This window comes from Phyllostomus hastatus, unplaced genomic scaffold, assembly GCF_019186645.2.
Source record: "Phyllostomus hastatus isolate PE091 unplaced genomic scaffold, TTU_PhHast_1.1 phas_contig_210, whole genome shotgun sequence".
In the NCBI taxonomy this organism is placed as follows: Eukaryota; Metazoa; Chordata; class Mammalia; order Chiroptera; family Phyllostomidae; genus Phyllostomus; species Phyllostomus hastatus.
Window position 1 is genome coordinate 8,070,607 of NW_025333737.1, and position 24,688 is coordinate 8,095,294.

Here is a 24,688-nt window from a genome sequence, read left to right on the forward strand (position 1 = left end):
CGCCACCCCCTCTCTCCCACTGACCAGAAGAGCAGGACGGTCTAAGTGTTCCCCTGGAATCCGGGGCTTGGAGTGCATTGTGTTTGTTGAGGGAAGCTGTTGGGGACTCGTGGTTGGCCGGGCTGATTCAGTCAGGTCAGAAGATTATGGTGACTCTGCAGAGGTGTAGCAATGACTGGACCCCACACCCACAGCCTGGGAAGTGGCGCTTCCTCTGTCCAGGGAGCTGACCTGGTGTGTGAATGGGGCGATCAAGGCAGGCTGGTGCAGCACCGGGGACAGGAAGATCAAGCAGCCTGGCAGTGGAGGAGACCCTTTGGGTGGACTCTGCCCTGGATTCCCCTGAAGTCAGACTGTCCCAAGTTCAAGTCCTTCCCAACGAGACCTTGGGCAAGTTACCTGGCTGCACCTGCTCCTTCTGCCTAAGGGCATTGGGTCTCTAAACAAGTAACTGAATAAAGGTGAGCAGAGATAACCATGGCTTTTTGTGTCTCTTTCCCACAGATGACGTGGCCCCCTATTTCAAGACAGAGCCGGTGCGGACGCAGGTGCACCTGGAGGGAAACCGCCTGGTGCTCACGTGCATGGCCGAGGGCAGCTGGCCGCTGGAGTTCAAGTGGCTCCACAACAACAGGGAGCTGACCAAGTTCTCCCTGGAGTACAGGCAAGCCTTGCCTCCCCTCCCCTCCCTCCTGGCTGCCAGGATCACTACCATGCCCTAAAAGGGTACCAGGGAGGGGGGTCTCATGCAGCAGTTTGGGGGAGGGGTTTCCCATTCCAGTGCTGGGAGACTGGGGCAGCAGAAGCGGGGGCCAAAGACAGCCCTGCCCCAGGGATGAGAAGACCCTGCCCTGCTGAGCCCAGCAGGGAACGGCTGGGAGGTGGGCCAAGGCGCTGCCCAGACAGGGTGGCCCTCGAAACAGTGGATGGGGCAGAGGTGGTGATGGGGAAGGGGCGCTCACCGTCAGCAGCCAGGCTATTGCCCTGGCTGTGACCAGAGCCCCTTCCTTCTCTCCCTGCCGAGAAGAACCTTGCTGTCTCTGGGGGGCACTATAGGTGGGGCCTGGACTCAGCAGAGGGCTGTGACGTGAGGCACCCTGGGGCCAGTAAGAGAGGAACATGTCTAGGGGAACCATGGGACATGGAGGTGGCACTCCCAGGGTCTTTGGGTTATCTCCACTCCCTTTTTGTGCCCTCGCACTGAGCTCTGGGCTGGCTGGCCCCTACCTCCCCAGGGCACTGCTGAGTGGGGACAAAGGAGAGGCTGGAAGGAGAACAGGGTCTCAGGAGGAGGGTTTGCTGCCAGAAGTCATCGTGGGGGGCAGCCACTCCCCCAGCCCAGCTGGCCTCCAGCCCTTTGGGCCCCTCTACAGCTCTCCTCCCCTCTTACTGGTCCCTGCAGCTGGCGAGTAATCCCCAGCCTGATGTGCATAATCCCTTTTGTTGGGGGGAAACAAGTTTGTCTTGCCCTGAGGATGTGGATACAAATCTGCCACCAGGGACAGAAATGCAAATGAGAGGAGGGAGTTCAATTGCTGGAAAATCTGCCCTTTCCAGAGAATGATCCTCTTCTTTACAAAGAGGGAGACCAGAGTTTGGGGTGACTTCCAGGTTCCTTCTGCCCAGACCCTGGCCTAGATCAGCTAGTGGGTGTGGCCACTTTGGCAAAGGAGGGAGCAGGGGTGGTGGAGCAGGAGAACCACCTTTCCCTCTGGATGGTGAGAGATGGACCACGAAGCCTGAGGCCCTCCATTGCTGACCACTCCTGCCTCAGGTTTCCAGGGAGATCATGAGGAGACTGGGGCGGGGGGCTCCCTGAACAGACCCTGCAGTGGTTTACAGTTGGGAACCCGGAGGCACTCCAGGCCACTGTCTGGCAGCACTGGGCAGTTTGATAGCCTCTGTGAGGAGTCCCTGCATCCTCTTGGGTGCAGCATGTACCTGAAGGCACGCAGATGGTGCACCACAGGTGGCAGGGGTGCTGGAGTCTCCCAGCTGCCCTTGACTTCTACTGGCAGGAGCTGGAGGTAGGATCTAGGAGGAGGAGAGCTGGTTCTTTGTCTTTCGGTGCCCGGAAACTGTAAGGATGCAAGCACGGGTGCCACACAGAAGCAGGTTACAGCTTGGCGTGAGGGTCAGACTTGCCCCACAAAGGAATGGGCTTCCTTTAGCAACAGTCAGTTCCGGGGGCATCCAGTTCATAGTCAGAGTCCAGCTGTTGACAGTGGTCACGATGGCAATAATAATCATTGGCAATGAAAAAGAGCTGATATGGTGATAGACGTTGTGATGTGCACCCTGTGGTTATCAGTCTTCTGCGAGCAATCCTATTTTCCCCATTCTGCAGATGAGCAAACTGAGGCTTAGAGAGATTCGACAATTTACCCAAATCAGATTGTTGAGCTGGGCTTTAACTAGAAGTCCTCTGACTTCTTTACCATCCACGTGGCCTCTCATTGAAGAAGGATTGCTTCCTTAATGTGTACCCCAAGCAATCTCTCTGCTAACTGTGCTCTCCAAGTTCTAGAAAGCAAAGCAGTGGGGAGAAGGCTAACATGCCATCTCAGAACTAGGTCGGGTGAAGCCATTCGGGGGACACAAATGAGCTTTCCCTAGGGGCACCGGTCCCCAGGCTCCTCACCCCAGTACGGCCGGCTGAGGAGTACTGGTGTGGGCCAGGCCTCCGTCGGGCCGTGGGGCACCGTGTGGCACCGTGTGGCAGCCCCACACTCGAGCCCCGTGGTGGGAAGGAGCATGAGAGCTGTTGGCAGAGACGGGAAGGGGGGAGAGAAGTTACTGGTGCCCACGTCACCACCCTGTCCCCAGTAAGGGCCTGGCTCACAGCGGGTGCTTTTGCTTGCTTGCTTTCTTTCCTTTTAATTTTGAGGTCTTCAAGCCTTGGAAAAATTGTTAGTACCACACATGTCCGCACACATGTTACCATTCACCAGTTGTTCACATGTTCATCTGTGCTCTCTTGCTGTCTCCACACACACACACACACACACACACACGCTCACACACACACACACGCGAGTGCACTTTTTTGCCAAGTTACTTAGGAGTTGGAGACACCATGTTCCTTTACCTCTAAGTAGAATTTACTACAGAACCACAATACAGTTTTCACCCCCAAGAAATTTCGCATCGATACCATGCTACTGTCTACTACACAGTCCAGATTTCTCCGTTTGTCCCAATTATTTCCTTTGTGGTTATGTTTAATGTCATTGCTTGATACAGGATCTAATGAAGGAACACACGCTGAATTTACCGTATTTTCCAGACTATAGGAGGCACCCCCTCCCCTCCAAATTTGGGGGAGGGGGAGTCTTACAGTCCGAATGTAGCTTTATATTTACACTGGTGAAATATTATGTTATTTACGTTATTAAATATTTTACCACATTTTTTGCTTCAACATTTTTTTTCTATTTTCCTCCTCTAAAACCTAGGTGTGTCTTACGGTCCAAAAAATACGGTAGTTGTCACGACTCTTAGACTTTAGACTCCTTAAATCTGGAACTATCCCTCATTTTTTATCCTGCCTTTCACGGCAGTGACATTTTCGAGAGTTCAGGGAGATTTGTCCTCCAGTGCGCATCTGTCCAGTCAGAGCTTCATAATCACACTCACACTGGCCCTTTGGGGCCAGAATATCACACTGACGTGCGTCCTTCTCCATGCTTCACGCTCGAACGCACCGATTATTAGTGACGGAAGGTTTGATCAGTTGATCAAGGTGGCATTTGCCAGATTTCTCCATTGTCAAAGTATAAAGGTATTTTCTCCCCTTTGGATGACAGCTCAAGTCTGTGTGAATATCTGTGTCTCCAGGGGGCTCCCCCCAACCCCACATTGTTTGGTGTCCGCCGCTGAGTCAGACTCGAATAAATGATCACTGTGGGGGCTGTGATTAGCCGGTTTTCTTTGCTCACCATTCCCTTTACTTTCACTGGTTGGCATCTTCCTGTCAGAAAAGAGCTGTCCTCTCTCGCCCCCTGTGAAGTAATTCGGCATCAGTGTGAGCTCATGGATGGTTTTTTCTACTCGGTGTGTCTCTCTCCCTCCCTGTCGAGGTTCATTCTGGCACACATACTAACCCAAACTTAGCCAGGGGAGCGTCTTCCAGCCTGCTCCTGGGTCCTTTGGACATGTCGCCATTGTATTTCTTGTGCTTTCTTGCTTTTTGACTCAAACAAAATGTTCCAGATTCAGCTTTTAAATGAATGCATCCTGAAAATTCATTATGTAGGAGGTTGGCCAGCTTCACATCCCACAGTTCTCCGGCCACCACTTGCTGCCGAGGACTTCCTTGTCTCTCACAAACCCCAGGCTTGAGGTCAGGTGACAATATCCAATTTTCAGGCAGAAAAATGGCTAAATTTACTCAGCAGGTCGAGAGAAAATAAGATTGGAAGTGCTGCCATAAATTTAACTATGTTTCCTACTCCACCGCCAAAGGAGGAAGTTTGCATTCGTGTCCAGCCTCCAGAGGTCTTTGTTCTCAGTGGGATCGGTGATAGAATGGGCCGTGTATGCACTCACACGTGCATACGTGTGTGTGCGTGTGTGTCGTCTGCATGAAGGAAGTCCTATGCGCCCTTCTGAGTGCAAGTGACTGTGACAAGTTTGTGGGTCCACATCCATCTCTGGAGGGGCAGAGTGGGAATAGGTGGGCTCTGCAGCATGGGCCACCTGAGTCACGCTGCCACCCCTTCACTAGCTCTGTGACTTTGGGCAGGATTACTTGGCCACCTGTTCTTGTGTTCCCACCTTGGAATCAGGCGCAGCAATGCCTGCTTTATTTGAGAGGGTTATAGTAAGGGTTAAATGAGATTCTATGAGACAGGCCCAGTCCCCGGTGCAACAGACATGAAATAAATGGTACCTGTTAGGATTATACAAGATGCCTGGCTCGATAGGATAATGGGGACAAATCTGGTTGCGAACACACCCAATCTCATGTGTGAGTGGTCACGTGGGCTCTGTGCACCCGTTCCAATGCCACTGCCATGGTCCAGGCCCCTTTTTAGAGCTCCTCTAGCCAACTGTGTGAGAGCCCCTTGTTGGTGGCATGCTTTATCCGTGTTGAAGCCAGCCTTAAATTTCCACTTTGGGACTATAATGGTTGGGTACAAAGCAAAATTTAATTCTTAAAAAAAATGAGATTTATTTTCCCATGTGGGTGGGATATCGCCTGGGAGGACCCCCCCAAAGTCGTGAGCCCTGGCCCCACGGCCCTCCCTATGGGTGGAACAGGCACACGGCCTCCCAGGGACTGTGGGTGTGTGTTGGAGGAGGGGGGGCTGAACGCAATACTCAGACACACATGGTCTCATGTGATTGTTAGCATGCGTGCGCCCGATTCCTTCCCAGGCTTGTACGCATGTTTAATGGTTGTGAGCGTGTCTGTACAAAGCATGTAGGTGTGTTTGTGTAACTTTCTGACTTTGTGGGGTGGTAACTCACACAAAGGGTGGGCCGTCTGTGTTGCCATGGGAGCCTCTTTGTCAGACTACGGCCCTGCACTCCCTGCTCTCAGCTCCCCACCCCCTCCCGCACTCCCCAGGGGCCCTCGCCCCAGGCTGAATCAGCTCGGCCTCCGGCCTCCGGCCTCCGTTGGCATCCGTTTCCCCAGCCAGGGCTGCAAGGCTGCGGACAACCCCACCAGCTCAAAAACTGGCAGGCCGGGCTGTGGCAGTGGAGGAGGGAGGGAAGATGGATGGCAATCACCTGCCCTTGTGACCACATCATGGCAGAGTCATCAACCAGATCATTTTGTCCCGCCCTGATAATGTCTCCTCCCGTAATTATGCTCACACTTAAAATTAAATAGGAAAAGCAATCAGCTAGGCAGATCACACACACACACACACACACACACACACACATACACACACTCCCCCGCATAATCAGGGGGCAAACCCCAAGGAGGTTTATGGAGCCTCACTCACTGCCAGGTATTTTCATACATCGTCTCACAGCAACACTGGGAGGAAAGCGTTATCATCACCCTCCTTTGGCAAGTGAGGACCCTGAAACTCAGAGAAGGTCCAGGACCTGCCTGAGGTCACCAACAAAACAAGTGGCAGCTCCAAAGGAGGTCTGTCTGACCTGACTGTGTTCTGTCCTTCCTACACAGATACACACAGGCTCCCGATGGGGCTCCTTTGGCAGGAAACGAGGGGCCCTGAGGCCCTTCCGAGGGGCAGGCATGAGGGTATGAGACCAGCTGAGGCTGAGTCCTGCTCCCACGGCCCCAGGTGGCCCCAGGTGGCCCTGGTTGGCATGGACAAAAGCAGGTGTGTGGATGGGAAGACCAGGTGAGCCAGGCTGGGCGTGTGGCTGGCCCCAACCTGGGTGCCCAGGTGTGTCTCGGGAAACTGCACAGGTGTGTCTCAGGAAGCTGCACAGGCTCAGTAGTGGGGAGAAGAAAGCCCCATGTGTGTGACAGCCCTGGTGAGGGGTACAAAGCATGGGAAACACAGAGAGATGGTGCAGCCTTTGAAATTCTTCAAAGACAAGCTTGAAAAGAAACTCCCTGGGCCAGCGGCTTTGTCTCTCGCTATCCTCTGACCTCCCCTTAGATGTGGGTGGAAGTGAGAGTGGGCAGCAGAGGCTGGGGAGGCAGAGGCGGGCTGGCTTCCCAGAGGGCACTGGAGCACATGCCACGTGAGTGCCAGGAACCGAGCCAAGCTCTTACTGGCAGCCGTTCTGAGACACTGGTACTATTGTTATCTCTGCTTTTTGGCTAGGAATTGCAGCTCAGAGAGGTTCAGCAAATTGCCCAAGGTCACACAGCACTACCTTGAGAGTCAGGTTTCACCCTGGATCATTCAGACCCCAGGTCTGGGACCCTCTCCCTGCTCTGTGCATCTTGCTGTGCTTGACCTTTCCCAGGGCGGTGGCACTGCCAATGCTCACCTTTCTGGGGACGGCCCCACCAGCATTCTAAAGAGCTGCAGAAGGGGAATGATTCAGAGCCAACCCATGAAACGTACCCTGTTCTAAGAGTGTCTCACATATGTTAATGCGAGATAGTGAACACCCTGGTTGTCTACATGGCACTGGGCCCATGCCACCGCTTCCACTTAGGCTCTTTTCTCCGGCCCTGCACACCAGCACTTCTGCAGGGTGGTGGCGTCACAGCGAGGAGTGCGAGGCATCGTGGGTCAGTTCCCCGCCCGAGGCCTGAAGCCACAGAACTGAGACAAGGGTCAGATCCTGCCCCTCCAAGCCTGATGAGGGAGACGCAGACATTTGTTCCTTCCTCAGGAAGAGAGTGCGGACCTCCCACCTGCCGGGCGCAGAGCTAGACCAAGAGGACAACAGGACAGCAGCACCAGTCCTGTCCTCCCAACCATTGGGAGGGGCTAAGTAATTTGCCTAAAGACACACAGTGAGTCAGGTCAGGACTGGGATTCATATTGGGGGATCTGGAAACATTTGCTTCTAGCCAAGGAGTAAGAGGTGGTCTCGTGGCCCATAAGTGCCTGGGCTAAGAAGCTGCAGCAGGTGATAAAGGCCAAAAGAATATCCTCAAGAAGCTTAGGGCAGCCTCTGGAAGCTGTTGAACTTGAACGGAGGCGGAGGGCCACTGATTCTGAACAGGCTGTGAATGGGGCGCAGCCCTCCCGGCATGCAGATGCTGGGTGCTGGTGACGTGGAGCTAAATCAGGCAGGAGGACCCTTGCCCTCATGGAGCGCCCAGTCCAGAGAGGAAGCAGATTTCAATAATTCTGTGAGGATTAATGGGTTCTAGTTTCAATAAGGGCCATCAAAGGAAAGCAGAGGTCTGAGAAGCCGTCCCTGGAGACACTGAGACAGACAGAACAGGTGGAGGTGAGGTAGCCAGGGCTGGGAGTGGCTGGTGGGCAGGGGGTGCCCAGGGAGCCGTGTGTATACACGTTGAGGTGGGAGGAGCTGAAAGACAGCCAGAGGGGACAAGGAGGGCGGGACCCCGGAGCAGTGGACTGGGGTGACCAAGTGCGGGCTTGTGAGCTACCTCAGGGAGCTCTTCTCTTATGTGGACAGCTATGTGGAGCTCTTGAATGGTTTGTCGCAGGGAAGGGATGTGACCAGATGCATGTTTGAAAATAGTTAGCTGGCTTGGAGAGCAACTGGGAGCCGGGCTGGTCGGTCACGGTGGAAGCAGGTGATGGCCTGGGCCACGCTGGTGACGGTGGAAATGGGAGAAATGGATGGTGTGAGACATATTTAGGAGGTAGAATAGGCAAGGTCTGATGACCGGCAGGACTTGGGGGTGAGGGAGGGAGGTGGATGGCGAGGCAGTTGGTGAAGGAAACCCTGGAAGGGCAGGAGTTTGTGGGAAGTCACTGTGCTCAGTTTTGGGGGCTCGGTGAGACATCAGGTGGAGATGTTGTCTAACGGGCAAGTGGACACGTGCCTGGCACTGGGAAGAAAAGCCTGAGCTGAAGAGCCTGATTGAGTCACCAGTGTCAAGGGGGCAGTTGACAAATTGGGAATGGGCAGGAAGAGAGAATGGACACAGCACTGGAGGCAAGAGCTCTAGGGCCTGGAAAGTAAGGAAGTAAAGGAGGTAAAAAGAAGCCCAGCAGAATGAAGCCAGGAGGCCAGGGTGGAGGGGGGACACCTGGAGGTAGGGTGTCCCAGAAGGGAAGAGGGTGTTTTGAGGAGGACTACGTGGCCAGCTATGTCAACTGCTGCTGGAGACTAACAACTATGGGCTAGATTTAGGGACATACACACCTGGTGACCTTCGGGAGAGCGAGGATGAAGAGGGAAGGGGAGGATGGGGAGGCGGTGAGCCTACGGGATCCTCGCAGGCACAGCCGGGGTGAAGAAGTAGAGGCAGGGATGAGCAGATGTGATGGACCAGCTGGCGCAGAGTGACATCTGGAGAAGGGGGAAGATGGCACAAGATGACAGGGAGGACGGCAAAGGCCAGGAAGAACATTCTGGGCTATAGCCTGCAGGTGCTGGGCAGTCTGTAGAGGATCTTGGTCAAGGGAGCTCAAGACCCTGTACAACCTGAACCCCCCCTTTCCAGCCTCCTCTCTCGCCAACCCCCTTTGCTAGTGGGCTGAATGAGCCATTTACCATGGTCCCTGCCACCAATCTGCCTGTACTGTCATTTCCTCTGAGATTCAGCTCTCAGATCCCCCAATATGAATCCCAGTCCTGACCTGACTCACTATGTGTCTTTAGGCAAATTACTTAGCCCCTGCCTCAGTTGCCGAGTCCATTACATGGGACTAAGAAAGCCAGGACCTCCCTCCCTGAGAGCTGAGAATCACATGAGATCAAGCGCACAGAGGGTGTCTGGTCATTGGTGTTTCTATAAATCGAAAGGGTGGCCTGGAAGCCACCAAGTAAATCCCGCCCTCCTTTCTCCTCCCAGTGGGCAGGCAGTCCCCACCTCATTCTTTCTGGCCTCAGTCTCGTTCCCACCCTCCTGGGAAGTGATCTCCTCTTCCGCAACGAAGACAGATACCATCTGCCCCCTGCCAGCCTCTTTGGAGATTTGCTCCAGTTCGGCTGTGAGTTTGGACGTCTTGTCTGAACATTGAAGGCTGTTGGTGAGAGAGCTGAAGTACAGGAATTAGTTATGATGGGCATAAATTGAATTTTAATAGAGATGTACGTGGCATGGAGCCAGTGTACTCAGGCAGAGGGAAGGTAGTAATTAAAAGTTAACGAGTCTAGAAATGTGCGAGTCCTCAGGGAGGGATGGGAGAGGTGGACCGGGGGGAGGGGCGGGCATGAGGCCCCCAGCCAGGCAGAGGATCCAGAAGGGAGGAGGGCTGACCTGCCCGCTCCTCCATGTCTGCACACACAAGGGACCTCCAGCAGCAGGGTGGTAGCGGAGTCTCAGGGACCTGCAGACAACACCCTGCACTGCCGTGAGGAACACAAGGATCTGTGCAGCAGAGTCTGGAGACCTGGGCACCACCAGCTCTCGGGGCAGGATCGTTCTTTGCTGTAGGGGACTGCCCTGTGCATTGTGGGATATTTGCAGCATCCCTAGCCTCCGCCCACTGCATGCCAGTAAGCCCCCTTTGGTTGTCACGTTTGGATGTGACAACCAAATATGACTCCAGACATTGCCAGATGTGCCCTGGGAGGGGGCCCACATCACCCCCATTGAGACCCAGATTCCCAGAGTGAGGTGCCAGTGCTGCTCTCACTAGACTCTCCCAGTGGGAGCCAGAACCGGCCCTCTGTGTGCAGGCAACCTGCCGTGCATGGCTCAGGGGTCCAGCTGAGCCAGAGCCACACTTGGGGGTCTCTCCTGCCCCCCTTTGACTTTTTGTGACAATCCCAGTAGACAGTACTTCACAGAGTTGCACAGAGTGGCTTTCATTGCTGCTTCACTGGGTCCTCGGTGTAGGATGAGAGCGGCAGGTGTGACAATGTCACTGCACAAAGGAAGATGGAGGCTAGAGATGGAGCGCCTGACCCAAGCCCATGCACCATGAGCAGAAGCCTCCAGCTCCCTGAAGCAGAGCAATGCATGCTGGCCCCTTCTGGGCAGTCCTACCAAAAGCCTGCTGGTGCTGGAGGGGCTGAGGCCACTGTTGGGGAAAAACAAGGCATGTTGGAGCCCTTTAGCAGCCCTGACCCAGTCCCCACAGGTGCCTGAGAATGCCTCCTCACATGGCCCTGAGGCCCTAAAGCCTGGGCTAGCCCCCCAGCCCTGTTGTGGAAGCCTTGCCCTGCTCTAGGACTGATTTTTCCTGGACCTGAAACCTCAGGGTTTGTGGGTGACGGGAGAAGCCAGGAGAGAGGCAGGCGACAGGGAGAGAAGCCACGAGAGAGATGGGCAAGAGGGAGAGAGGCCAGAGGGAGAGCCCTGGAAGCGGTCAGGGCAGGTGGCGAGCAGCGAGGGCACAGCTGGCTCCCTGAGCCTCAGGTTAACGTTGCCATAATTATGTCAATTAAGACAAATAAGTTCAAAATGTACGAGGAAAGAGAGGGAAGAAACAAACATTGCTGAAACATTGACTGTCTCCGTTTCCATAGCAACCTGTATCCTCACACTCTCATCAATGGTTCCTGGCTTGGGGAGGGAGAGGGCCCCACTCACAAGGAAGCCAGAGATGGATGGTGGCTGTCACCTGACAGGACCCAAGCTGAGGGCAGCAAGGTCTGGGGAGGACACACCCAGGGCCTTGGGAGAGTGACACAGCCACAGAGTGGCTCCACTAGCACCTTGGCAAGCCCTTCTGTCTTAATGTGGGGATACTGTGGCTCTGAAAGGACAATGACTTTTCTCAGAGACGGGGGGCGAGCTAGTGTCGGAATGCAAACCCAGGCCCCCAAGTCCCCACCCCAGGCTGCTTGGATTTCGCTGGGCCACCTAGTTCCTCGGCATTCAGGCATGGTTGAAGGCACAGGCCACGGGACCCAGTTGGACTTGGTGACACTTCCCCCATCAGGCCAAGCACCTCAGGATATGTGGGTACACACCGTGCCAGGACATACCCCGCAAGACCAAGGCTGGTGCTCCGATCACTGGTCCTGCCCCGCCTCTCTCTCCCTTTGGATGTCTGCTGACTTCTCTTGGTGGCCTCGCGTCCCCGTGGTTTGGAGCATCACTCCAAGGCGTCAGTGCCCTGAGAACCCTCAGGGCTGGGGTCAGGGAGGACATGTCCACGAAGCCGTGGGTCCCCCTGAAGCTGGGGCAGGCAGGGAGGAGCTGCTCTCTCACAGGCCCCCGTGTGTCCCCCCTTCAGCTAACGTGCTCAGTGGGCACAGCTCTGCACACCCATTGCGACCCACTTGGGGCTCCAGCAGGACCCCACACAAACACATGCCGTGTGAGGGTGACTGCTGCTCATCTCACCGGGCAGCCTGCAGAGTCCAGAGCAGTTACTGCGCTTCCCACTGTACAGACGCAGACACTGAGGTCCAGGGAGAAAGGGGCACATCCAGGGTCACTGCATGTTAGGGGTGGAACTAGGGACTCGGACCCGTGGCTGACCTCACGGAATAGAACTGTCTAGAATACACAGGTGTGCTCGCTGAAGACACACCCTCTCGTCTCCCCGCTCCCTCTTCCCTCGGTCTGACACCGACAGATTTTCCTCAGCCGGTCCTGGCAGCCCTGGGGGCTGGTGGCGTGCAGACCCCCAGAGTGTGGAGTAGAGCACACAGATGAAGCCCTGGCTGCCACCTTTAATGAAGGAAAGCTCTTCACTGATGAACTGAGGCTCTCTATTTCAACCACAAGGAAACTTAACATGCATATTAGGGATGGTTTGATCATCCATCACCTGAAATTGACAGATTTGAATTTGGCCTTGACCCCTGGTAACCAGTGCACAGGGATGGGCTAGGGCAGTCCAGCAGGTGGGGCCCAGGTCCTTGGGGAGGCGTGTATGTTTTTCTCTGGGATATTCCAATATATGGAAATGAGGTCTTCATCCTTTCTCCCCACACAGCTGGGCTGGGGATCCCACCTCCCCCTGGGAATCTCCCTCTTCCTCCCCTCCCCCACATGTCTTCCTAGCTCCCCCTCCTTGGCTCTCAGCCAGGACACAGACACTAATTAGTCCTTGACTCAGTTACTTGCTCAGGCAGGCAAAAGGTCTAGACAGATGCCTAGGGAGTTGGTAATGACCCTGCTTCCTGGAGCTGCTCCGTGCTTGACTCCGCCTCTCCATCCAAACCCATTCACGGGATTTCTCGGTGCGGGAAGGTTCAGATGGCCTCTCCCTGTGTCTTCGTCCCCCATAGAGGAGTCTCTGCCTCAGTCCCCTTTTCTGCTCTCTGACTAACGGGGCACCAGGGCGTCTGTGACTGAGTTTCCACCCAGCCAAGGGAGAGGCTTGCTCCCAGCCAGCTGCCCAAGCCCCCGAGGCACAGAGCCTCCTGGGAGTGGGCTTGAAGGAGCAGGCAGGGTTTGGGAGCACAGGTTTCAGCTCCCACTGGCAGCCCCGGGGGATGAGGTGGGGTGGGAGGTGTTGGCAGATGCTGGCCAGTTCTCAGCTCAGTGTGAGGAGCAGGTGGGGGCTCCCAGAGGGAGGGCTTGGGGAAGGGACAGGCCATTTGTCCTGCAGAATGAGGAATTGTAATCCAGAAAGGCAATCCCTCCCCCCCCAAAAGAGGCAGCACAGACCCTGGCAGGAAACCCACAGCACATCAAGAAGCTCCAGCCACTGCAGCCTCTCCTTGACCCTGAACCCCAAGGGAACGCACAGAGTGTGGGGCCCAGCCCGAAGGAGCAGGCACAGCCTGGCCCCAGCCACAGCCTTTGGGCAATTAGCTGTTGCTGTTCAGAAAACACCCCAAACTTTCGTGGCTTCAACAACCATGGTTCACTACTTCCTTGCGCATTTCTCCTGGGCCTCCCACGAAGCTGCACTGGCCTGGCAGTCAGCTGGGGCTGGGCCGGGACCGCTGCGGTGCCGGGCCTCCTTCCTCCTGTGGTTCACTGTCCTTCCTGGATGCCTGTCTCCAGGCAAGGGTCTGGGGGAGTGAGTATAAAAGCTGCAAGGCTCTTGGGTCCTAGGCTCGAGAATGTTCCACTACCTTCTCTCAGTGAAAACAAGTCACGAGGCCAGCCCAGACTTGGGGGCGGGGCCAGAGCAGACCCCACATCCTGACTGGAGTCGCTGTAAAATGTCAGGGCCATGCCCCTCAGCGTCCCGGCCTGGCATTCGCCCAGGTCACCTTTTACAGATGGCGGCTCACCGGTGCGTCCCCAGGGCCTCGTTAACGCCGTTCTGGCCTGGGTCCCCCACCAAGTGCCTCCTAAGTCAACTCTGAGTGTGACTTTGAAACCCGAAGAGAACGGGCAGAGGTCGGAGGTGAGTCATGCCCGACGAAGCCAGAAAGGTAGGGTCAGCAGAGTCGTGTCTGGGGCCACCTCCCCAGAGGCCGAGCAGATGTGCGGAAGGCAGAGCGGGGACTTGGCTCCGGGCCCTGGAGCCCAGGGCAGCCACTGTCACAGTGACACTGGATGTCATGGTAGCCACGGCTCAGGCTCTGCCCCTGGGGCGGCCCGCTGGGGTGGGCTTGTGTGGGCGCTGGGCCTGGTAGAAGGCGCTGAGGGCAGGGGTCCGGTCTCCCAGGACAGATGACTAAGTGAATAGCAATAACGTCAGTGGTCCCAGGGCCAGCCAGCTCCTCGGGAGTGTCCATGGGGAGAACACCCCGTGCCTCACACCAGACCCGGCCTCCAGCGTGCCTTCCAGCAGGGACTACTGAGTGGTTGTGGCCAGCACGATATCTGGAGGCAGCCTCTTGGGGCTCGGCCACCTACTGGCTGTGTGATCTTGGGCAAGTTACTGGACCTCTCTGTGTCTTCGTTTCCTCATATTTTTCATCTACCAAATTTGGATAAAATTAATCTGACCTCACAGAGTAGTTAATGAGGAGTAACTGAATTATCTGTCATATGATTAAAGTGCTTAGAAGAGTGCCTGGCCGATACGTTATTGTTGTTACTATATCACCCCTATTTTATAGATGAGGAAGTGGAGGCACAGAGAGATTAGGCAACTCACTCAAGGTCACACAGCAAGTAAAATACACAGACAGTCAGTAACCCCCCTCCTCCACCTGCGCCCACCCGCCCTTAGCTCAGAGCTACTTAGGCAGAGCTTAGCAGGGTGATGTGAGTTGGCGCCCCTGGGTGCTGTGCTGTAGCAGGGTGTTTTGGAGCTGTGCAAGAGCTCCGCCTGCCCAGGCTTGCTGAGCACCGCGCTGCGGGAGGCCGAGGGTCAGCCGCCAAGGGGGATGGAAACACAGGCAGCTGAAGAACTGGGAACGGGCCCAGCAGGGAAGTTCTGCGCCTGCAGGGGGACCTCAGACACTGGGGCCGGGCAGTGAAGGAAGGTCTGGGTGGAGGTCTGCCAGGCGTGCTGTGAAGTGACAAAAACCATGGGGACACGAAGGGTTCTCATAAAGCCAGATTCATTCGATATATAAAACTCTCCATCCCTTGTACTCCTTTGGTATTAAAAATGTCCTTTAGAAAATTCAGTGAAACATGCATGACAGATATTGTGTTCTCATTGGCTTCATATCCTTTCTGGTCGAATTAAAGTTAGCCACCCCTGCCGACCCCTGTATGTGGGTGTGGACATGGATTTGGATGTGGATAGTGGACATGGATGTTAGGGTGAGTGGGCAGTTTTACTGCTCTGTGAAAGCACGATGTTTCTGCTAGACCATTCATATGTTTCTCAAGGGGGGAACGGTGTCGGGTCACGTTTGCCCCCAAAGCCCCCAGCACCACACTGGACATGAGTAGTTGTTGGTGTGTGTTTCTCACCTTGGTGGAAGGGCAGCCAGGACTCTCCCAAAGGGAGATAAAGCCCAGAGCCGGGAGCTAGGGGAGGGCTCGGGGAGCACACGGCTTCCCTGCCTGGGCAGCTGAGCCTTGGACTCCGACAGGAGAAATGCAGGTAATGAGAAAGAGCATCAGCTCTGACCTTGAATCGGGTCTGCCCGGGGAAGGGTATGGGCACCTCCCCAAGCACCCCCACCCTCCCCTGCCAGGGCTGCCAACAGCAGGTGCTGCAAGATGGCAGGTGCTGCAAGATTCCCAGCTTCCCTTGGCCTGACCTGCCCTGGCAAGCTGGGGGAAGCCCCAGAGAGACCGGTGCCTCCTCCAGCCTTATCAACATTCATTAATCCCACAAACATCTGGCCTGGGGAAGTCGGGAGCCCGGTGAAGACCGGGGGCAGGGCTCAGCCGGGCAGGACGCTTGGGCTGGCTGGACAGAGCTTGGCAGGATTCACGCTGCCACTCACACCACCACTGCCCCCCCTCAAGTAGATGCTTCCCATGCACATTCACCCCACCCTCCTTAGTATTAATTAGCCATTATCCTTTGTGGTAACTAACGGGTCCATGACAAAGTCACTCCTGCTCACAGATGAGCAAGTCTTCGTTCCCTTCTGTTCCCTGCAATTCAGAGACGCCAAGGGGCCGCTGTTGAACTCTCCCTGCGGCCTCCCAGGCAGCATATTGTCCGGGGGAGCAGAGGGAAGTGAGTAGCCTGGGAGGGGACCTGGGGACAGGGCGTTTCTAAGCAGAATAACATTGCCTCTGAACGCAAGGAGCTGAGGACTGCACGGTGCCAAGGAGACCACGGGCATGCTCTCTCTGTTGTTGTTCTTATTACTGCCGATACCCAGAGTCTCATACACTGCCTGACGGGCTGTAGGCACTCCAGGCCGAGTTGAATTATCAGGAGGAGGAGTAATCACGTAAGGTCACGTTTATTGAGGGCTTACTGAATGTCAGGCACCGTGCTAAGCACTTTGCAGTCTGTTCTGCTATAATATGCCATTTAAGCATTTGTAAAAATCACCACACTATGCAAAATTGCACCATAAAAACCACACAGCTAATGGGGGAAATGGGGTGAGGGAACAACAGTCAAAATCTTCATCAGAGACACTTAATAAAGATGGTCACACGGTTCTGTGCATATCCAGTGGTTCAGAAATGCATAAACACTACAATAAATACAGGGCTTGGCCTGGAGAAAGGCCTGGAATTTGCTGGAGGGAGTGGGCATGGGAGGGTTGCAGCTGTGAGTCGTCGTGACGCGGAAGGAGGGAAGTCTGGAATCGGGCGAGATGGCTGACCAGGGGTGCCCAGGTGAGCTCGTTTCCTGCTCAGGGAGCTGCGGAGACCTGGGGTTGGGGGGGCGTGTCACTGTGGCTCCTTTCTGCTGTGTGTGTTCGTCCACATTTCCCTAGTGTTTCTTTTTTTTTTAAGATTATTTATTTTTAGAGAGGGACGGGAGGGAGAAAGAGAGAGAGAGAGAGAAACATCGATGTGCAGTTGCTGGGGGCCGTGGCCTGCAACCCAGGCATGTGCCCTGGCTGGGAATCAAACCTGCGACACTTTGATTCGCAGCCCGTGCTCAATCCACTGAGCTACGCCAGCCAGGGCACCCTAGTGTTTCTTGTGGACAAAATCACTCACGAGCAAACACAAAATTTGAGTAAGGCTCAGATTACCCTCTAATGTATCAATTGTGTTGGAACAAAAACCTCAGCCCCAAACTGCCTGGACTTGTATTTTCTATAAGGCACTGCCCTTATTGTACCCATTGTATAGATGGAGTGCCCGAGGCTTAACAAGGTCCAGCCCTTCCTAAGGTTGCATGCTGAGTAAGTGGGCAGCTAGGATTGAAGTAAACCTGAGGCCAAAGCAATGTCCTAAAAGATGCTAGTTCTTTGAGACTGCAGGCAGACTCTGGTCAGACTTGGTGGCAGCACTTGACTTGATCAGCCCCGTCATCGCTCCCCTGGTTCATGGCAAAGACCAGAATGGCCTCCAGCCACCTGGCCTTGACCCCCTCCACCTCGCTCTCCGCCCTGTAATCACAGCCATCTCTGAAACAGCGCACATCTGCTTATTTTACACCAAGCGTTGGCAAACATTCTCCAGAAAGGGCCAGGCAGTTATGATTAGGCTTCGAGAGCCGTACAATCTGCTGCAACTTTTCAGCCCTGAGGTTACAGAGCGAGAGCGGCCAAAGTCAGTGCATCAGGGAGTGAGCTGGCTGCGTTCCGATTAAGGCTTTATTTATGGAGGCGGGAATTTGAATTTCATAGTTTTCACCTGTCATGAAACATTGCTCTTCTTTTGATTTTGTTTAACAATTTGGAAATATAAAACCTATTCTTAGTACACCTTGCGGTATGACAGAGGGTGGGACAGAGATTTGGGTGTAATGTGGGCTGGAGTCTGCCAGCACCCGTTTACACCCCTGCCTGCTCCCTCAGCCAGTTCCTGTTGCCCTGAAGAAAAAGCCCAAACACTTCAGCCCTGCCCACGGGCCCCGTGGGGACCAGTGCCAGCCACGAAGCCATCCTCTGCCCTGGCCAGAGCACACTGAGTGACTCCCAGTCTCAGTTCTGTCTGTGATGCCTGTTCGTCATGCCTGGCACCCTGACTCACCCGTGTGTCCTACCTTGGACAGCACCTTCTCCTAAAGCCCCTCCTGTCCTCTGCATCCCCCCAGCCTCCAACAGCCCTCCTCCAACACCTCCACACCTCCCCCTCCACGCACACCCTCCCCAGTCTCATCAGCTCCAAGTCTGTCACCTAAGGCGTGGCCCTGGTCCCCCGCTTCCCCCAAATAAATGGGGCCTCTGGCATCAAGAAACCCTAGACAACCCTCCTTCTACCCAGGCAGGTCTAATTAGGAGACTGCTCTCTGGCCACCAGGGCTGAGAGGTCTTTAGAAGCAGCCTCTCCCCTGGACACCTGGCAGATGGGGGAGGGCCTGGAGAAAGCAGATAGATGAGGCTGCACAGCCTCCACCCACCTCCCCTCCCCACCACCACCATGATTAGGCCACAGAGCACAAGCCACTAGGTTCCTTGAGGCCAGATTTCCACGGAGCCTCTTTAGGGGTTTGTTTTAATTTGCTTGCTTTCTGATCCACCTCAGCATGCAAAGGAGCCTGGGGCATCTCAGGAAGGTGTGGGGAGACAAGGCAAAGGAGCCCCCTTTACTCCCCGAGAGGTGGAGGAAGCAGGAAGCCGTGGGGGAGATTCCAGAACATCCTTGTAAGCAAAACGAGAGACAGCCCATTTTCTTGCCTTTCCATTCTTTCTTTTTTTTCTTTTCTTTTTTTAAGTAACCACATTGCCTGCCTCAACCCTCAGGATTTCTTCTTTCTCAGTCATTTTTTAAAAAATCCAAATCTAAGTGGCTTCAGGTTTTAACTCCTTGCACCCTGGACAGATCTTGCCTTCCCTGTCTCTTTGGCCTTTTTGGTTCCCAGCAATAAATGTCATGTCCCACGTCACTCTCCCCTTTTCCAAATGATCCCCAGAGCTCATCATTGTCGTCTCGGAGTGGGGCTCCTGGGTCGGGGGAGGACTGGGCAGCCCCCCTGAAACGTCTCCCTGTGGGATGGGAGAGAACTGCCCACTGAGCAGACCAAGGACCCCGGGACAGATCAGGTGGCATGCATGGGGTGGGGACACGCTTGGGGTCAAATGGGCCTGAAATCAAATCTCACGTTGCTGTCCTTGAGCTGCGCAACCTCAGGCAACGTGCTTAACCTTTCTGAGCCCAGGTCCCCTATAAAATAGGTAGGAGCCCTTCCCCCGCAGTAAATGGGGGGGTGGAGCCAGCTAATGTATTTCAAGTGTTTTCTCTGAACGCAAGGCCGGCATTATTATTACTGGAGAGAGGGTCCCAGCCCTGACAGTCCTACCCGCCCATCTCAGGCGCCTCAGCTTCCTCCTAGGCCTCCTTCCTTCCCCATCTGTCTACTCACCCAGAGTCTGGGGGAACCACTCTGCTGATGGAAATCCTTACTCAAGGTCTCTTCCCTGCTCACTGACAGCGATTCATCCATCCAGAAGGTCACAGAGCAGACAGACGCCCTCCCCTGCCCAAGAAGCCAGGCTGTCTCGGTGTTACCCACCCCCAGCTCGGTAACATTGCTGTCCCTCCCATTGACCACAGGCCTCAGGATCAATCAGAGCATTCCAGTTCTCCCGGGGGATCAGGGAAGCTCAGGGCCACACACCAGGCTCAGGGGCAGCCCCGGAAGGCCGGGCCGCGAGGCCCCCACTTCTGAAACCTGCCATTCGTCAGACGGTGCTCAGACAAGCCCACAGCTGCGTCTGGGCTGAGCAGCCTCCTTCAGGCGGCTCTGCATCTAGCTCGGCTCCGCCCCAGGCTACCTGCTTCTGAAGGGTCTGTGGGCGATGCGCAGCGTCCACCCTCATCACCCATATTGTGATTACAGTACTCATACTGTGAGTACTCGCCCTCCCACGTGGTCAGAGCGTCTCTCCCTGGCCCTGGCTTCATCCCCAGCCTGGAGGAAACCTGGCGGTATGCATTTCTTACAGCCCCTGTAACAGGTAACCACATGCTTAGTGACTTAAAACAAGGCAAGTGTTTCTCTCCCAGTGCTAGGGGTCAGTCTGGAAATCAAGGTGTCGGCTGGGCAGTGCTCCTTCTGGAGGCTCTCGGGGAGAAGGCATTTCCTTGCCTTTTCCAGCTTCTAGAGGCCGACTCCACTCCTTGGCTCGTGGCCCCGCACCCCTGCACCCCTGCATCCCTGCAGCCTCTGCTTCTCTCTCCACACCTCCTCTCACTCTGACTCTGCTGCCTCCCCCTTCAAGGGGCCCTTGGGATCACAGGGGTCCACCAGGATAAGTCTCCTCATTCAAGGTCCTTACCTTAATCACAGCTGCAGAGTCTCTGCACCATAAACTGGTGGCTTCAAACAACAGACATATACTCCCTCCCAGCTCTGGAGGCCGGAAGTCCAAAGTCAAGGTGTCGACCGGGCCCCCAGGGAAATGCATTCTGTGGCTTTCTTCTAGCTTCTGCTGTTGTTGGCAACCCTTGGCATTTCTGGTTTGTGGCAACATCACCTCAATCTCCATCACACGGCCTTCTCCATGTCTGTGTCTTCATGTCTCTTCTTATAAGGACATCTGTCTCTTTTCATAAGGCCTGCTCTACTGACCTCATCTTAACTCGATTACACCTGCTAAGACCCTATTTCCAAATAAGGTCCCGTTCACCGGTCCTGGGGGTTAGGATGTCAGCATGTTCTGGGAGGACACAACCCAACCTTCCTGCCCTATGACATGTTCACAGGCTTTGGGAAAAGGGACGTGGACAGCTTTGGGCGGGGGCAGTGTTTGGCCTTCCCCACCAGCCATTCCACTCATCACCCAGAGAATGCTCATCCAGCATGTGTTGTTCTAGGCGTGGCACTTGGGGGCATGCGACAGAATACAGGACATGGCTTCGTGGAGACATGCACAAGTGCATGGACATTAGGACATTAGGTTGTGACAGATGTACCAGGTCTGGCAAGAGAGAACCCCAGAGTGGCTCAGGGGAGGTTTGAGAAATCTCCCTCAGAGGGACATCCTGGGAGAGAGCAGACAGGTGCCCAGTGGGCTGGGGGGCAGAAACTGCCAGAAGGTGGTACAGCAGGAGAGGGAGGCTGGTGGGGAACCTCCCACTTCCTTGAGGCAGGGTTCGTCAGGAGCCCCTTGCGCTGCCGTTCCCTGCGTGCTGCAGGTGCTACAGACAGACACCTGCGGATGGGAGCGAGTCCCAGCTGCTCACCTGCACCATGAGCGGGCATCCCCAGCCCCACCCCTGTGTGGTGTGCAGAGATGAGCACATAGACCTGACACCTGTGACCCAGGGTCACTTCCGCCCCCATCCCTGGTCCTCTGTCAGGGCCCCTCTCCTGCTCACTGTGGTAGCACCCTCTACCCTGCAGGCCTCCAGGTGGGGGGCACCCACCCAAGTCCCCCACCTCCCAAGGCCATCCATTTCTGTATTGCCCAAATGCCCAGTCTGCAAGGGGACGAGTCTGTGACCCTCTCCCACCTTCCAAGGACTCCAGAGGACAGCGCTCGCCTCTCCTGAACCTCACAGCTGTCGCTACCGCTCCTGCTCCTTCTCCTGCTCCCAGAATTGAGCCTCAGGTCTTCCTCAGCCCCAGCCCTGAGGCTGCTGCCTCCTCAGAGGGCCACCCATCCCCTGGCCGGGAGCACAGCATCTCCCCTCCTTCCCCAAAGCACCATTAGCAGAAGCCACTTGTGCACGAGACAGACTCGCCGAAGACGTGGGACGGGATTACAGTGCAGGGTGCAAACGGCTTCCAGTGGGAGAACAGAAATCACCGTTCCTGAGTGGCCGGTCCGTCCCCGCCACAGGGGGTGTGCACCTCCCGTCACCGTCCTCCCAGGCCAGCCCTCCCCAGGCTGCTTCTGCTTCCTGTGTCCCCGATCTCCCTCTCTGCTTCTGGTTTCTCCTTCCCCCTCCCCCTGTCTGTCCCTCCTCCCACCCCTGTCTCACTCTCTCGCTTTCTCCTGCTCTCTACCTGCTGTGAGTTCAGGATTCCTCGAACTGCTACTGGTGGTGGTGGGATGGGGGAGTCAACATGCCAGTGACTGTGCCACATACAGCAGTTTAAATCTGTCCCTGACCCCCTCACCCCTCCACCCCTAACCTCCTCACCCCTCCACCCCAACCCTTCCATCCCTGACCCCTCCACCCCTGACCCTTCCATCCTGACCCCTCCACCCCTGACCCCTCCACTCCTGACTCCTCCACCCCTGACCCTTCCATCCCTGACCCCTCCACTCCTGACTCCTCCACTCTGACACCTCCACTCCTGACCCCTCCACCCTTGACCACACCACCCCTGATCCCTTCCATCACCAAAGTCCCACTGAAGGGTTTTCCTGATCAGTCAAGCTCCTTCCTCCTGGGTGCTCCCCATGACTAGACTGGCCAGCACTTAGCAACAGGTTCTCTGTGACATGATCCAGACCAAACCCATGGGCCCCACCTGCTTAGAAGCAGCCCTGTTCCCTCCATCACCAAGAGTGTCTGTGCATCAGGGGAGAGTGGGACAGTCAAAACTGTCCTTTTTTAAAACAAGTGCCAGGAATGACAGACCCCAAACTGTTGGGTATGTGTCCAGTCGAGGTTCGTCTTCTCTGCGGCCTGGACTGTCCCAGCGTACCAGGTACCCACTAGCTGTGTGACCTGGGCGATCTACTTAATCACTCTGGGCCTGTTTTCTCACCCGCAAGCTGAGGTTTCTATTAGCATGAGCCCACTGCAGTACTATGAGGATTAACCGAGTTGATGTATGTCCAAGTCCTTAGAACAGTACATTTCTTATACTACTAATAATTTGTTAATTATGCAATGGTACAATATTATTATTATTTATTACCAGGTACATGCACTTTTCCCTTTAAATCACCCTGGACAGTTTTACCTTCTTTCCTGAAGAATCCTTTGCAGAAGCAAACCCGCAATACGGAGCCCACTTCTAGCCACTCACCGCCCCTGGGGCCAGTTCCTGGGGCACCAACACCAACTACCCCCCTACTGCAGGTGGGGGCGTGGCAGGTGTGCCCACAGGTTTCTGAGGTCGCAGAACACATGGGTATGCATGTGCCTGGGCCTGCTGCCTCTCCTGTTGCCCAAAAGGCCTTAGTAACATGGGGGGAAACCTGGGTCCCCAGAGCTGAGCTGCCTGTCACTGACCTCGCAGCCTGTGTTGGCCTTGGCCATCTGCAGTGACACCTGCAGGCAGCGCACAGAGGACCCGGCTGGCTCCCTGGGGATGTGGAGGCCCAGCTGCCTTCCCTCCTGGAACCCTATTCCCTAGAGGAGAAGAGCCCCTCCATGAGGGAGCCTGGGGAAGGGGCCCAGGGGGGTGGTCTGCTGCCCTGAACCTCAGTGCCCATGCCTCCCTCCCCTCCCAGCCTCCCTCCCCAACACAGGACCTTTGGAAAGAAAAGCCTCAGGACCAAGGGGTCAATGGTTCGAAATCCCTGTCCCTGAGGACCACCTAGAACCTAGAAACTGTGCTTTGGGTCGGGGAGCATATGTGGGTCTGGGACTGGTCACCTCTCTCTCTCGAGCACATCTCAGTGAGGCAGCCAGGTGCCTGCCTGCCGTGCGCTCAGTGCGAGAAAGGGGGTGCCTGGAACTGGGCAGCGTGGACTTGGGTGTGCCCAGGGTGATACAAGCATGTGTTCACCCTGGGAGTGTTTCCTGTGGACTGAGTGTATTTGCATAATGTGCGTGCATGTAGGGGGTGTGCATGCATGTGCATATGTGTATATAACCATATGCTGTGTGTGAGTGTGTGCATGTATGTGTGTATGTACATGTGTGTGTGTGCACATGTTAGGGTGTGTGTTTGAGTATATGTGTGAATGTGATGGGTGTGCACACATGCACACATGACTGCATGTGAGTTTGTGTGGGGATAGATTGCATGAGTGTACACATATATCGATAGCTTTGTGCATGTGGGTGCATGTAGGAGTGTATGCATGGGTGGGAATGTGTGTGTGCACATGTGTGTGTGTGCACATGTGCATGTGTGTGCCCAGGTGTGCATGCACACATATACCTTTCCTCCGTGTGAGTATCTGCGTGCATCTCTGGGTACCTGATTTATTAACGAGGACAATAGAAGGAGAGTGTGCCTATTATTTCTGGTGTCCGCATCAGCTCCTGACAGCTTCGTGGAATTGAAATATCTTATTTAATATGACTAAGAATCATTTTAAATATCAACTGTGACACTCAAGGACTCGAACCAAAAAGGGCATTGTGTGTTTCCCCATGCTGGAGAAGATGCCACATTTGTTAGGCAGTGATTTTCTCCCCTGCCTGTCTCTTGTCTCTAAAAATCCAATTATCTGTCCTGGCTCTTCCCTGTGTTGTCGTCGAGTGCCCTCGCCCAGAGCTCATCTCTCCATCTCGGAACCGTGTAGACGTGTGGGTTACACCAGGACACCCTGTGACGGGCCGAGGGACAGCCTCCCGGTGTGCCTTCCCATCTTCCCAGCCTAGCCCGAGCCCAGCCCAGCCCCCAAGGCTCTCGCCACTGCCTGCTCCCTTTGACCATCACTGGGAGAAAGCAAAGCCTCCTCCGCCCAAGAGATTTCGCGCTCCTCCGCAGCTGTCAGGAAGCCTGGGGAAGCTCTAAGTGCAGTTATGGAGAGAGTTCCGAGACATCTTGTCACATGCACAAAGCAGGAAACAGAACAGCTCAGAGAGGAGGCCCTGTCTCCTGCCTAAAAGTGGGGGGATTAGGAATTTGCAGAGAGAAATTCTGAGGAGAGACTCAAGAAACTAGTAACAGTGGTTTACAGTAACAGCGTGTCGGGAGCTGGGATAGACCACGCAGCAGGGATACAG

General features: G+C 55.3%; 1 protein-coding gene across 1 annotated transcript in view; it reads left to right on the plus strand.

The window, feature by feature from the left end:
• The window catches only part of SDK2 (sidekick cell adhesion molecule 2), a 246,277-nt gene that overhangs the window by 114,102 nt on the left and 107,487 nt on the right, over window positions 1-24,688 (plus strand). The window contains exon 2 of the mRNA XM_045837275.1: window positions 505-664. Within this exon, the coding sequence (XP_045693231.1) occupies window positions 505-664 (160 nt within the window). The remainder of the gene's footprint in view (window positions 1-504; window positions 665-24,688) is intronic.